Below are 13,714 nucleotides of genomic sequence, written 5' to 3'. Positions count from 1 at the left end.
TGTCTGTATTTTACACTGGTGCTGCAGTTCTGGGTAACACCCCAGACAAGTTGGTGTCAGCTCAGCTTAGCCTGCTTGATGGCCCATTAAGGACCATCACCTACACAATTGACCCATTGAGAGGAGGCGTATACGCCTTGTGACTCAGCAGGTTGTGCAGAAACTGGCCCATGTGACTGCAAACTCCATTTTGCTGTAACTTTCCACAGTAGGAACAAAGGAGTGTTCTTACACCTGGAAAAGTCTATATAAGGCAAAGGCCTCATCTCCATTTTGTCTTCAATCCTGCTTCTTACCTCTGGAGGGACTTTGCTACAATCTGAAGCTCTGCACAAAGGACTGATGACCCATCCCAGCGGGGGATGTTCTCCAGAGACTGGATTTAAACCTGCAGTTTACTTCATCACTGCTACAAGCCTGAACCAAGAACTTTGCCATTACTGTATGTAATTGATTCCATTTAACCAATTCTAGCTCTCATCTTTATCTTTTTCCTTTTATGAATAAACCTTTAGATTTTAGATTCTAAAGGATTGGCAACAGCGTGATTTGTGGGTAAGATCTGAGGGGTATATTGACCTGGGTCTGGGGCTTGGTCCTTTGGGATCGAGAGAACCTTTTTCTTTTACTGGGGTGTTGGTTTTCATAACCATTCATCCCCAGGACGTGTGGGACTGGTGGTGATACTGGGAGACTGGAGTGTCTAAGGAAATTGCTTGTGTGACTTGCGGTTAGCCAGAGGGGTGAAACCAAAGTCATTTTTGTCTGGCTGGTTTGGTTTGCCTTAGAGGTGGAAAAACCCCAGCCTTGGGCTGTGACTGCCCTGTTTGAGCAATTGGTCCTGATTTGGCACTCTCAGCTGGGTCCCGCCAGAACCACATCGTCACACTGAGCTAAGGACACATCTACAAGCAGGAGCTCCTGGCCCCCTGCTCTAACCACTAGCTCCCACTCCCCTCCCAGAGCTGGGAGAGAGCCCAGGAATCCTGGCTCCCAGGCCCCTGCTCTAACCACTAGCTCCCACTCCCCTCCCAGAGCTGGGAGAGCGCCCAAGAATCCTCGCTCCCAGCCCCCCTGCTCTAACCGCTAGACCTCATTCCCCTCCCAGAACCAAGGATAGAACCCAGGAGTCCTGGCTCCCAGCCCCTTGCTCTAACAACTGGAATGCATCACTCGAAATTATATGTGAATCTATTTTCTGTGAGGGGCAGAGTCTGGTATCATGAGCATGAGGACAGGCAGGATGGAGAGCTGGGGGGGTAGATGGATGAAGGGTGAAGCGAAGGCTGGGTGGGTGGTGTGACCAAGTGAGAGTTTTCCCTTGCTATGTTGTATGTGAGTCTTACTGTTTTGCATGAATGTGGTGTGCCTCAGTTTCCCTGTGTATTGCACCACAGTCTAGGTGGTAGGAATAAGTGGGTGTGACCTTTGTGGGGGTTGCTCCAGCTGCCTGCAGGGATGCTATGGCCGCCCCTTCGGAACCTGAGACCCAGGAGGGGGATGCAACCAGGTGACTCTTGGCCCGGGAAGCGAGACAAAGGCCGGAGGAGGAGGAGCAATGGGCAGGGCAGGGGCCAGGCGGCTGGAAGCGAGTCAGTCTCGGCTGGCTTGGGGCTCATGGGGAGGGCAGAGACCTGGCTCTGGGTTCCTCTCTCCCAAGATGGATTTGCCTGAAAATCACTGATTTCTGCGATAGCAAGTTCTGCCCTATGCTGTGGTCCTGTCGACTAAGAAACCTGTTTTACCGGCTGGCTGAGAGTCACGTCTGACTGCGGAGTTGGGGGGCAGGGCCCTCTGGCTTTCCCAGGAACCCCGCCCAGGTGGACTCGCTGCGGGAAGCGCACAGAGGGGCAGAGGATGCTGAGTGCTCCGAGGTCAGACCCAGGAAGGTGGAAGCGGCATAAGCGTCTTGCCCTGGAGATGGTCTGCTCAGAGAGAGGAGGCTCCCCCAGAGTCCTGCCCTGGCTTCGTATGGAGCAGTTTCAGAGCATCACCCCGGTGACTCCGTGACAGGTGGATAAGGACTGGGTGGGTGGATGGATGGGGATATAGGAGGATGGATGGATAGATGAATGAGGTTATTTCACTGGATTACTAGGTGAGACACATAGCCCGGGAGATTGGCTTGGATAGATGAATGAGGTTATAAAGAGAACTGGATGGATGCTTTATGGATGTGATGAAGGGCTGGGTATGGCTAGTCCACTTTTAACTCAATATCTCGCGCTGAATAAATACCAATTCCATCTTTGCCCGCCCGTGCCAAACATATTCTCCCACATTAAATAACGCTAGTACTACCCACAACACCGCGCTGCCTCTGCTAGAACTTCCTCAATTGCAACCGTTATTCTCTGGGAGTATCATTACGAATCTATCCCAAACTATGCAGCTGGCCCCCATATTGTCACTCCACTCGCATTGGGAGTGCTAGTGAGGCTATGGGATGGATACAAGGGCTACCGCTAGATAGGGATGACGGTGATGGGGTGTAGGCAGATGGATGGATGGATGAAGGCTGTGGTGGGTGATGGATGGCGGATGTAGGAGGATCATATGGATTATTGATTGTGCCCCGAATTAACTGTCTATTTCTGTGACGATGGATGATGGATGTGATGGAATGGGATGTATAGAGGCACCTGTGGTTGCGATTGGCTCCAAATGGAAGGGCTCGTGAGTGATGGATGATGGGCTCATTACAGCTAAAGAGTAAAATCGTCTAGTAGAATATGACATGGCAAAATAACAGTGTCTTATGTCTATATCAATAAATATCAGCCATATACGATAACGCTGACATCTAGCATCTAGCCAGCACCGACCGCAGATAAACCTGGGAGTGACCCAGTTGACTGACTACACTCTCTGTGCTATTATGTCGGTCGCACATAATTCTTGTCCAACATTAATGAATAAGAAATCTGGATTACTGGATGAATGGGGTCTATAGGTGGAAAAAGCGAGATGCATGTGCTTAGATTGCGTCGGGCAACTCAACCGGGTCCTAAAGGAATCAGTAAGTTCACATTGTCTAGGTTGCAAGTCACTGTGTTCAAGTGGTAGTTGCCCCTAAGGGTCAGCTTCCGTGGGATGTCGATTTTGTTTCAATATGCTTCATTATATGATCTGGAGGATGGTGTGCACTGCAGCCTCAGCAGTTTTTACAGATTGACTACTAAAGACTGGGAGAAGTGGTAGAATAGCGCCTGGAGCGGTAGGGCATAGGCATCTACCAAGGTGACCTCAGACTAATTAGAGAATCTGCGGCAAAGTAAAATCCTTGATTGAGGTTTCAACAAGAGCAGATGCTAATAGTCAGTGGTGCACTATGATTGGGAGGACGTGGAAAGGGCACATTCGCGAGGGCGTTGCTCAAGCTGCGGAGGTATGGGAGCAATGTGGATGGGACTATGCTCGACCGATAAGGGGCTTGGGGCTGGTGCGTGGAGACATGGATCAGTTTGCGGTGCAGTGTAGCGAGGGAGCACCCTGATGGGGAATGTTTACATTTGAGAAGCGACATGATGCTCAACAGTCGGTGGGGCCGGCCTTGTGTGTCCTACAAATAAAAGGTGACGGTCTCTCGGGCGTGGATGGCGTGTGTGGGTGCATGGAGGTGAACTAGAGTGGAGGTGAAGCTATTGAACAAGCGACTGCGTGGATGGATGTGAAGTACGCTGATCAATTCCCCTCTATTTTGATCATAGGTTGACGGCCTGCATACCATACAATACTGGATACGAGCATACAACAGATATGCCTACAACTCTTACAAAGAGATATCGTGCAAAGTAGATAGATAGTCTGATGACCAATGTATCTCATAGAATAGCATAGGCGGCTGGCTAGCACCCATGACATTAATACGTGTGTGCAGAGTGACCCTGATCAGATGACGGTAAGCCATGCATGATACATAACTACAACTCATGCGCGACTCAACTCAGCTTTGTCGTTATCATTACTGCAAAATGTGCATTTTAAGTCGAAACATATGTAAGCGAATATATCTCAATTACCCTATTAAGAATGATCTTATAAATATGAGGGCTTACCGTCCTCCAGGGAAATTTTTTTTCAGCGCAGACAAAAGGCTAATAATATATATACCATCATGCACACAGAGTATAACATTTTAAACAAACAATGATACCCAGGTAGAACATAGGCCTGCCGCAGTATAAACCTAGAGGTGATTGTGAGCTTGGTAGAGTGACGGAGTCAGAGGGTGGGATATTCCCTTACTGCTTAATATGATGAACTAGTGCAATTGGATCGAATCCCTTCAAGTGTTAACTCTCTCTTCTATACTACCAACGGCAGCCAGGATATTTGAGCAGGAGATATGCGCATTGTCCCGGTTAAGTTCACTGCTTGTTAATCTAGATCAGGCTTGTCTGCAAGCTCCCTCCGTCCTGAGTATCCTAAGTGATCTTGTCCCCACCTGGGTCTATGGAAGCTGGGTAAGCGGGGGTGCAGCACAGCAGCAGAGATAGTGGGACACCCTTTAGCCATAGCCCCCTCTTCTTGCTCCCGCAACAAGCAAGCAGAGTCTCGAGGAGCAGTCCTCAACTGGCAGGAGGGTCAAGGACGGCCGCAGCAGTAATCAGCCAGTGTGGAGTGGACACCAGTCTGAATCTGCAGGCAGCTGCTTCCCAGTGAACTTATGGAGTGGGGAGTACAGGGGACTGCCGGTTCCACCCTCGGTTTTCATGCCCACCAGTGCAGCTGCCATACAGGGCTTCCTCTCCCTTGCAAAAAAGTAGACAAAGTGCCATGACGCATGTTCCCGTAATTTGATCCAGCAATTGTAACAACGAAACAAGCTTAACCAGGACGACTATGTAAGTTAGGAGTTATTGTCTTATATTTAAGTCATAACACGAAGAGAAGAATGTAGAGGGGATTTGAAGCTTGCTTTCAATCTTATCTGAAAGGAGGTTTCCAAGAGGCTCGGATCTAGACTGTTCTCAGTCGGGTACAGATGACAGAAACAAGGAGATGGTCCAAGTTGTAGGGGGGAGGTCTAGGTCTGGATATTAGCGAAACCTATTTCACTTAGAGAGATATGGTAAGGCACTTGGATGTGTACTAAAGTGGACCTATAGCGATCTTATTGTTTTGTATGTTTTATCTGATGTCGTTTTCGTTGTGACAAAAGAAACAGCGACCATCATCAATCATTATTGGGTGATCACTGCGAGTAACCAGGAGGAGATGGATGGATGGATGAAGGGCTGGGTGGGTGGATGGATGGGGTGTAGGAGGAGATGGATGAATGGACGGATGGGGGTATAAGAGAATGGCTGGCTGGCTGGCTGGGGGTGTAGGAGGATGGATGGATGAAGGGCTGGGTGGGTGGATGGATGGATGGATGGGGGTGTAGGAGGATGGATGGATGGATGGGATGTAGGAGGATGATGGATGGATGGATGCGGGTGTAGGAGGATGGACAGATGGATGGACGGACAGATGGATGGACAAGAGTCCTGCTTGCTCACAGCCCCCATCCCTGGATCCTTCCCCTGCTTCCCCTCATTCATTGTCACACTTTGCCCTGCGGCAGTGCTGGGCCTGGGCCCTCCCTTTGCCACCTACAGAGTGGGCGTCTGGGGGGCCAGGCCCCTGGCCCCACTGCCTGATTCTGCCCTGGCGGCTCCCCACCAGGGCTGCATGGGGGTCCCTACCGAGCTGCACCCAGCCAGGAGGGAGAGCGGGGGTGCCAGCCCCATCGGCCCTGCTCTGCCGGGCGCGACTCATACAGGAAGGCGAGACAGGGACATACAAACACCACGCGTCGGTCAGAGACACCCAAAGCTGCTGCCACGGATCGAGGGATGGGAGGACAGGCAGGGCACAGAGCGATCTGGGTTAGTGCGGCCACTGAAGGGGTCAAAGACTCTCCCCCCAACTCGGCAACTATGAGACCTACTGGGGGAGGGGTTAAGTTTGGGGGGCACTTCAGCTGAACTCCAAATCCTTCTCTCTGGTCTCCATTCCCACCCCCCTAGCCGGATGGGAACCAGCGGTGGGGGGAGGGGGGGGAGCTCAGAACCAGCGATCGGGGGAGGGAAGCCTTGGATGAGAACAGGCGGGGCGGCCCCAGCCCCAGATCGGGACCCAGGTGGGTGGAGACTGGTGATGGCACGTCTGCAGCTGGCCACCGAACGCTTGCTCCAAGCCTGGCGAGCCCTGAGGAGCCAGGCGACCCCTTGGTGGGGGACACAGATGCTAGACACACACACACTACATGCCCCCCCCGACCCACGCTGGCAGCTGGGTTACCTGAGCCAGCTTCATCATCATGTGGGCAAAGACATGAAGGAAGCCGACCACGGCGTCCCAGAGCCTGCTGTGCGCCAGGCTCTGCTGGTTCCCTGTGCACGGGCCCTGCGGGAGACAGACACAGTCAGTGGGAAGCCTCTGAACCCAACCCTGCACTAACTGCCCGCGGGGACCCTTGCCCAGCCCGGAGATGCAGCCACCTCTGGGGTGGGGCATCAGCTGGTTATACAGGAACCCCTCACCCAGTGCGGGGATGCAGCCACCTCTGGGGTGGGGCGTCAACTGGTTATACAGGAACCCCTCACCCAGTGCAAGGACGCAGCCACCTCTGGGGTGGGGCTTCAGCTGGTTATACAGGAACCCCTCACCCAGTGCGGGGACGCAGCCACCTCTGAGGTGGGGCTGGTTATACAGGAACCCCTCACCCAGTGCAAGGACGCAGCCACCTCGGGGGTGGGGCGTCAGCTGGTTATACAGGAACCCCTCATCCAGTGCGGGGAAGCAGCCACCTCTGGGGTGGGGCTGGTTATACAGGGATCCCTCACCCAGTGTGAGGACACAGCCACCTCTGGGGTGGGGCGTGGGGCTGGTTATAGAGGGATCATCTCCACCCCCAGGGTCACAGCCGCATCTATTTATTTCCTTGCTGGTGCAGAGAATGGGAGTGGGCAGGGTGCAGATGCAGCTATACCTGGCTGCACTGGGTCAGCACCGGAGGCCGTACCTGGCTGCACCGGGTCAGCACCAGAGGCCGTACCTGGCTGTACTGGGGGCAGTGCCAGGGGGCAGTGCCCAGGCCGTACCTGGATGTCCTGGGAGCAGCGCTCAGGGGCAGCACCAAGGGGCAGCTTCGGAGGCCGTACCTGGACATCCTGGGGGCAGCGCCAGGGGGCAGCACCCGGGCCGTACCTGGATGTACTGGGGGCAGCGCCGGGGGCAGCTCCTGGGGGCACTGCTTGGGCAGTATCTGGATGTCTTGGGGGCAGTGCCAAGGGGCAGTGCCCAGGCCATACCTGGACATACTGGGGGCAGCGCCAGGGGGCAGTGCCCGGGCCATATCTGGATGTCCTGGGGGCACCGCCGGGGGGGCAGCACCAGGGGGCAGAGACAGGGCCGTACCTGGCTGTACTGGGGGCAGCGCCAGGGGGCAGAGACAGGGCCATACCTGGCTGTACTGGGGGCAGCGCCCGGGTCATACCTGGATCTACTGGGGGCAGTGCCACGGAGCAGCGCCTGGGCCGTACCTGACCGTGCTGGGGGCAGCACCGGTGGGCAGGGTCAGAGGCAGCGCATGGGCCGTACCTGGATGTTCTGGGGGCAGCGCCTGGGGGCAGCGCAGGGGCTGTACCTGGATGTACTGGGGGCAGCGCCCGGGCTGTACCTGGATATACTGGGGGCAGTGCCAGGGGGCAGCTCCTGGGCCATACCTGGATCTACTGGGGGCAGTGCCCAGGCTGTACCTGGATCTACTGGGGGCAGTGCCATGAAGCAGCGCCTGGGCCGTACCTGGATATACTGGGGGCAGTGCCAGGGGGCAGTGCCAGGGGGCAGCGCCAGGGGGCAGCGCCTGGGCCATATCTGGTTGTACTGGGGACAGTGCCCGGGCCGTACCTGGATATACTGGGGGCAGCGCCAGGGGGCAGCGCCTGGGCCATACCTGGCTGTACTGGGGGCAGTGCTGGGGGCAGCGCTGGGGGCAGCGCCAGGGGGCAGCACCTGGGCCATACCGGGCAGTGCCCAGGCCGTACCTGGATATACTGGGGGCAGTGCCAGGGGGCAGCGCCTGGGCCATACCTGGCTGTACTGGAGGCAGTGCCCGGGCCGTACCTGGCTGTACTGGGGGCAGCGCCAGGGGGCAGTGCCCGGGCCGTACCTGGATATACTGGGGGCAATGCCAGGGGGCAGTGCTGGGGGCAGCACCATGGAGCAGCGCCCGGGCCATACCTGGATATACTCTGTCAGGCTGTTGAAGACCTGCTTGGCCACAGCCATGGCCTTGGAGAAGTTGCGCTTGCCCTGCTCGTCGATGACGTCCTTGCCCGAGTAGTACCAGTAGAAATCGCTGATGGACTCCTGGGGGCAGCAGGGGGGTTAGTGCTGATCCTGGGGCTACGCCCCCCGCCCCCATTGGCTGCAGGGTCGGCAGGCTGAGCAGGCACCTTCCCCCCGCCCCCAGAGCGGTCTGTGCCATGGGCCGAGGGGGAAAGGCTGCAGGAGACGGCTGCCTGGCAGGGAGGGGTCTCTGGGAGCCGGTGCCCACGGGGGGTTTCCGGGAGCCGGTGCCCACTGACGGGGGGCAGCTGGTGGGGTGCGGTGGGGCGGGGGCGCTGACCTGCAGTCGCAGCAGATAGTCCACGGTGCAGATGATGATGTTGACGGTGGTCGTGTTGCCCGTCTGCGTGCGCAGGTAGTTCTGGAAATCTGCAGGGGGGAGACGCTGGGTCAGCCCCTCGCAGCGACTCGCTGCCGAGCGCTGCCCAGACCCCTTGGCATGGGGTGGCCGGGACGGGCAGGGGGGCGCCGCGACGGGCAGGGGGGCTTTGCTCCCCGCCCACAATGTCTTGGTCACGCATGGGACTCTGCCTCTGACCACAAGCAGCACCCGCCCCCCCCACCTACCCATAGTGCCCTTGGCCCCCCCGGCCCCCACTTACCCACCCATCTGCAGCAACCGCCCCCCCACATACCCATAGTATCCTTATGCCCCCACCGCAAGCGCCCTCCCCCCACATACATAGTGCCACTCTCGGCGCCCCACCACCGTCCTAGCCCCCACCTACCCATGAGCCACGGCCCCTACGTGCCTTCCCCACCTACCATAGTGCCCAGCCCCGCACTTAACCACTCCACTGCTAGGCTCTGCCCCGGTCACTCGCCCACACGCTCAAACGGCCACCTGTCGCAGTCCAAGTGCCCAGGCTCCCCCTGCGATCACGACCGCCCGCCCCATCCCCACCTACTATAGTGCCCACTGCCCCCCCCCAGCACCCACCCCCCCAGCTACCCACAAGGCCCAGGGCCCACCCAGGCTCCCATCGACCCAGGTACCCACCCACAATCCACCCCCCCATCCACATACCCATCTGCAGGGCCCCCGCTGCACCTGCCCCTTCATCCATCCCCGGCTTCCCATCCCCCATCTACCTGTCCATGCGCCCACCCCAGGGCCCACCCCAGCACCCCCCTGCCCTGCTACCCACAGAGTACCCAGCCAGCCAGCTGCACCCCCCCTCCCACTGCCCTCACGTTCCCCGCCCAGAGGAGCCATGCCTTCCCCCTGGCCCCTGGGCTCCGTGCGGCCCCCAAGCCGAGCCAGCTGGCCGTACCGTTGTTGTGGCCCTCACACAGGAGCTGCAGGAACCGGAAGAGATCCTGCGTGAACTCGTCGTCTGCCATCACCTTCTCTCCTACAGCAGGGCAAGGGGAGGGGGAGAGACAGAACTGGCCAACGTTAGCAGCTGCGACCGGGCGAGGCGGCCTGGGTGCAGCACCACTTGGGTTAGCACACTCAGGGGGCATGGGGAGAGGGGCCAGCGGCAGCCAGGCAGCCCACACTCTGGGACACAGCACACGGGGGCACCACCTGGAAGGCCTTGCTCAGGGCTCAACACTATGAGATCATAAGAGGGAGTAACCCCCACCCTGAGTAAGGATGGAGTAAACCCCGAGTAGGGAGAGAGTAACCCCCGCCCCAAGTAAGGAGGGAGTAACCCCCAAGTCGGGAAAGAGTAATCCCTCACTAAGGAGATAGTAACACCCAAATGGGGAGGGAGCAACCCTCACCGTGAGTAAGTAGGGAGTAACCCCTGAGTAAGGAGCTCAGGATCTGGCCCACTGGTTCGCATGGGAGTTGAACCTGAAGAAGGCCTGCAGGCTTCAGCTCAGGTTAGTGGGTTCAGGCAGCATGCGTCTCATTAGGGACCCACAGGGCTCCTCTGAGTTGTCGCCCGTGGGGGATGGGGCGGGTGGGATATTGTTTCTTTTTACCAGCTGGAGAACAATATCCTCATCCCGGACATCCTGGTGCCAGCAGAGCTGGTCCTGGCAGGGTCCCTGCCTGGCCGGTGCAGCGGGCGGTTGGGTGGGAGGATAAAGAGAATTAAAAGGGAGGAGGGGAGGGTATTGAGGGAGAGGGACCAATATTAACGTTTAAAAAATTCTGTCGGGGCCAAATCCTGACATCTGAACTCAGGCAAAGAGACAGGTGGGAGTTTTGCAAGAGTTGAGTCTGAGTAATGTAGGCACCAAGTCAGGCTAATGAGAAGTAAAGTCAGAGTAACTAGGAGTGAAATCAGGGTACTGCTGGAATAACGCAGGAGCAGTCCAGTAATGTCGGAGTAACGTCTGAGTAATGCAGGAAAAAACACAGGACTATCGTAAGAGTCGAGTCAGAGTAACACAAGGGCGGTGTCTGAGTAACATCTGCCACATCTGGCCCCAGCTGGATGCGACTCCTGGGTGGTTAAGAGGATTAATGGCAAAGGGCAGTGGATCGGTCACACCAGCCATACTGCGGCACTGGGTGTTAATGCTGGTATGAATCCCATTGCGGGCAGGGGCTGTGTGCCTGGATCCCAGGCAGATTCGCCCCATGCGGCGTTAATGACCAGCCCCTTTCCCACCGTTCACTTCCTCCCCTTCGCAGCTAGCGTTCTCCCCATTGCCGACTCCCCCTTCCTCTCCCCTGCTCACTGGAGATCACAGCGCTGGGGGGCAGGGAGCAGGGCAGGAAGGGGTCATCTCAGGTCGTCTCACCCAGGTCTAGGTAGAGTTGCCCCCAATTGTGTCTGCTGCTGTGCTGTTTAGAGAGACGCTAACGTGTGTGTGTGACAGTTACGACTCCCAAACCACCACTTAGTGAAGTTACTACCCGGATCCTATCACAGTATTAGAACAGAGATACTGCAAAGATGCTATCACATTGTTACTACCCGGATACTTGCAGATGGTTACCACAGAGATACTACCACAGTATTAGAACAGAGACACTGCAAAAGAACTACATTGTTACTCCCCAGATACTGCCATACTGTGACCACACAGACACTACAAAGTCACCACCCACTGTTACCACAAAGATACTACCAAGTTACTATTACAATATTAGCACAGAGATGCAGCAAGGGTTGTTACTATATTGTCATTACGCAGATGCTCCGAAGGAACGACTACAAAGATACTAAGAAAATACTTTTATGATGTTCCTCCAAGGACACCACACTGATACGCCAAACAGACTACAAAACCACCACGAAGATCCTATGAAGATACTACTGCATTGTTATTATAGGACACCACATTGTTACAACAAAGATACTACAGAGACGTCATATAATTTCTAGAAAGACACCACAATACTGTGAACATTCGATCTCACTGACGCCCCAAAGACGTCACAGCTTTACGAGAAAGCAACCACAAAGTTTCGATGAGGATACATCACTACTATGGTGCTGCTACAAGGAACTGCTACTTGTCTTCTTGTAACTGTTGCTCTCCGAGATGTGTTGTTCATGTCCATTGCAATCAGGTATGCACGCGCTGCATGCATGCCAGCCGGAAGATTTTCTCCCTAGCAGCATCTGTAGGGTCAGCCTGGGCGCCGCATGGAATCAAGCCTTCATGGCGGCCAATATGGGACCCGGCCGACCCACCACCCCCTCAGTTCCTTCTTGCTGGCTATCCTGACAGAAGGGATGAAGGGTGGGTGTTGGACTGGACATGAACAACACATCTTGAAGAACAACAGTTATGAGAAGCTGAGTAACTGTTTTTTCTTCTTCAAGTGCTTGTTCCTGTCCATTCCAACCAGGTGACTCCCAAGCCCAAGGTTAGATGCTCTCTGATTGGAGCACTGCTCTACCAAACGCTGCGTCGTCTTAGGCCTGCTGGGTGATTGCACAGTGTGTGGTGAAAGCGTGGTGGAGTGCGCAGCGATCGAAGGAGCAGGTTGTCGCACTCACGTATGCATGCATGATCCACGACGAAATCAGCTGAGAGGAAACAGGAAGACCTTTCACTCTGTCCACCACGGCCACGAAGAGTTGACTGGACTTTCAGAAAGGCTTTGTTCTCTTGATGTAGCAGGCGAACACTCTGCGGGACGTCCAACAAGAGAAGCCTCTGCTCCCTGCCGCTTAGGACAGAACACCGGGAGGAAGATGTCCTGGTTGATGTGAAAATGGGAGATGACTTTCGGGAGAAAAGCCAGGTGAGGCCTGAGCAGCACCGTGTCCTTACAGAACACAGTGTAGGGAGGGTTGGATGTTAAGGCCCTGAGCTCAGACACCCTCCTAGATGAGGTTATGGCTACCAGAAACGTCACCTTGTACGACAGAGGGAGCAGGGAGAACGTTGCCAGTGATTCATATGGCGGCCCCATTAGTTTGGAAAGGACCAAGTTAAGGTCCCAAGGCGGGATCGGCTGCCTGATGTATGGATATTGCCTATCGAGACCTTTCAGAAAATGACTGACTATGGGTTGGCGAGGACTGACCGTCCCTCTGCACCTAGATGGAAAGCTGAAATGGCAGTGAGGTGAACCACTACTGACGACATGGACAGCCTCTGCTGTTTGAGCTGGAGAAGACAGTCCAGTATTCATGGCTCCAAAGCGAGCGTTGGGGGTAAATGATGCTGCGCCATCCAGATTGAAAATCTCTTCCACTTGACAAGGTAGGTAGCCCTGGTGGAGAGTTTCCTACTGACCAGGAGGACTTGCCTAACCTGGTCTGGGTAGGCAAGCTCCACTGGGTTCAGCTTGCATGTTGTGAGGTGCAATGATTCAAGCCTTGGGTGCTGGAGACAGCCGGGAAGCGCGGCCTCACTGATGCTGGCATCGAGGGTCTCTGACTGAGTCCTTCCTCGACACCAGCGCGCTGCACACCGAGGACGCGGCGCTCAAGGCTGCGTCAGGCATGGCAGGCTCCAACTGGGGCTGAAAAGCCACCTCCACAAGTAATGCCCGGAGATGCTGCTCTCTGTCCTCAAGGGTCCTTGGGCAAAACCCTTTCTAGATCTTGCAGCAGTATCAGGGATACCCTTTGCCCAGACGCTTAAGGTCCTATGAGTGCGGGTAGCGTCTTGGCAGAAACCTGCACAGTCCGAGCACAGTTTAAAGCCTGGGGATCGAGGCATACGCCAGTGCCGGGGGAAGACGTCGGGGGAAGACCCCCCGCAAAGGAAACTGATAAGGAATCTACACTAACTATAACTACTGTGCTAACTCTGTACACTAGGATAGATACTGCAAAGCAGGTGGTAAGGAGGAACTGAGTGGTGGCGGGTCGGCAGGGTCCCATATTGGGTGCTATGAAGGCGCGACTCCTGGGGGTGCCCAGGCTGACACTACGGCCACTGCTAGGGGGGAAATCTTCCAGCTGTCACGCACACCTGATTGCACTGGACATGAACAAGCACCCAAAGA

General features: G+C 55.8%; 2 protein-coding genes across 2 annotated transcripts in view; both read right to left on the bottom strand.

Annotated features, from left to right (window-relative positions):
• EIF3K (eukaryotic translation initiation factor 3 subunit K) overlaps positions 1-13,714 on the bottom strand; it is a 114,474-nt gene that overhangs the window by 78,806 nt on the left and 21,954 nt on the right. The window lies entirely within an intron of this gene.
• The window catches only part of LOC142047480 (ryanodine receptor 1-like), a 40,091-nt gene that overhangs the window by 14,135 nt on the left and 12,242 nt on the right, over positions 1-13,714 (bottom strand). Inside the window, 4 exon segments of the mRNA XM_075070581.1 lie at positions 6,289-6,393; positions 8,233-8,361; positions 8,621-8,709; positions 9,615-9,695. Of these exon segments, the coding sequence (XP_074926682.1) occupies positions 6,289-6,393; positions 8,233-8,361; positions 8,621-8,709; positions 9,615-9,695 (404 nt within the window).

This window comes from Chelonoidis abingdonii, chromosome 11 (genome assembly GCF_003597395.2).
Source record: "Chelonoidis abingdonii isolate Lonesome George chromosome 11, CheloAbing_2.0, whole genome shotgun sequence".
NCBI lineage: Eukaryota > Metazoa > Chordata > Testudines > Testudinidae > Chelonoidis > Chelonoidis abingdonii.
The sequence above is the reverse complement of the archived record's forward strand: the minus strand, read 5'-3'. Positions and strand labels throughout refer to the sequence as shown.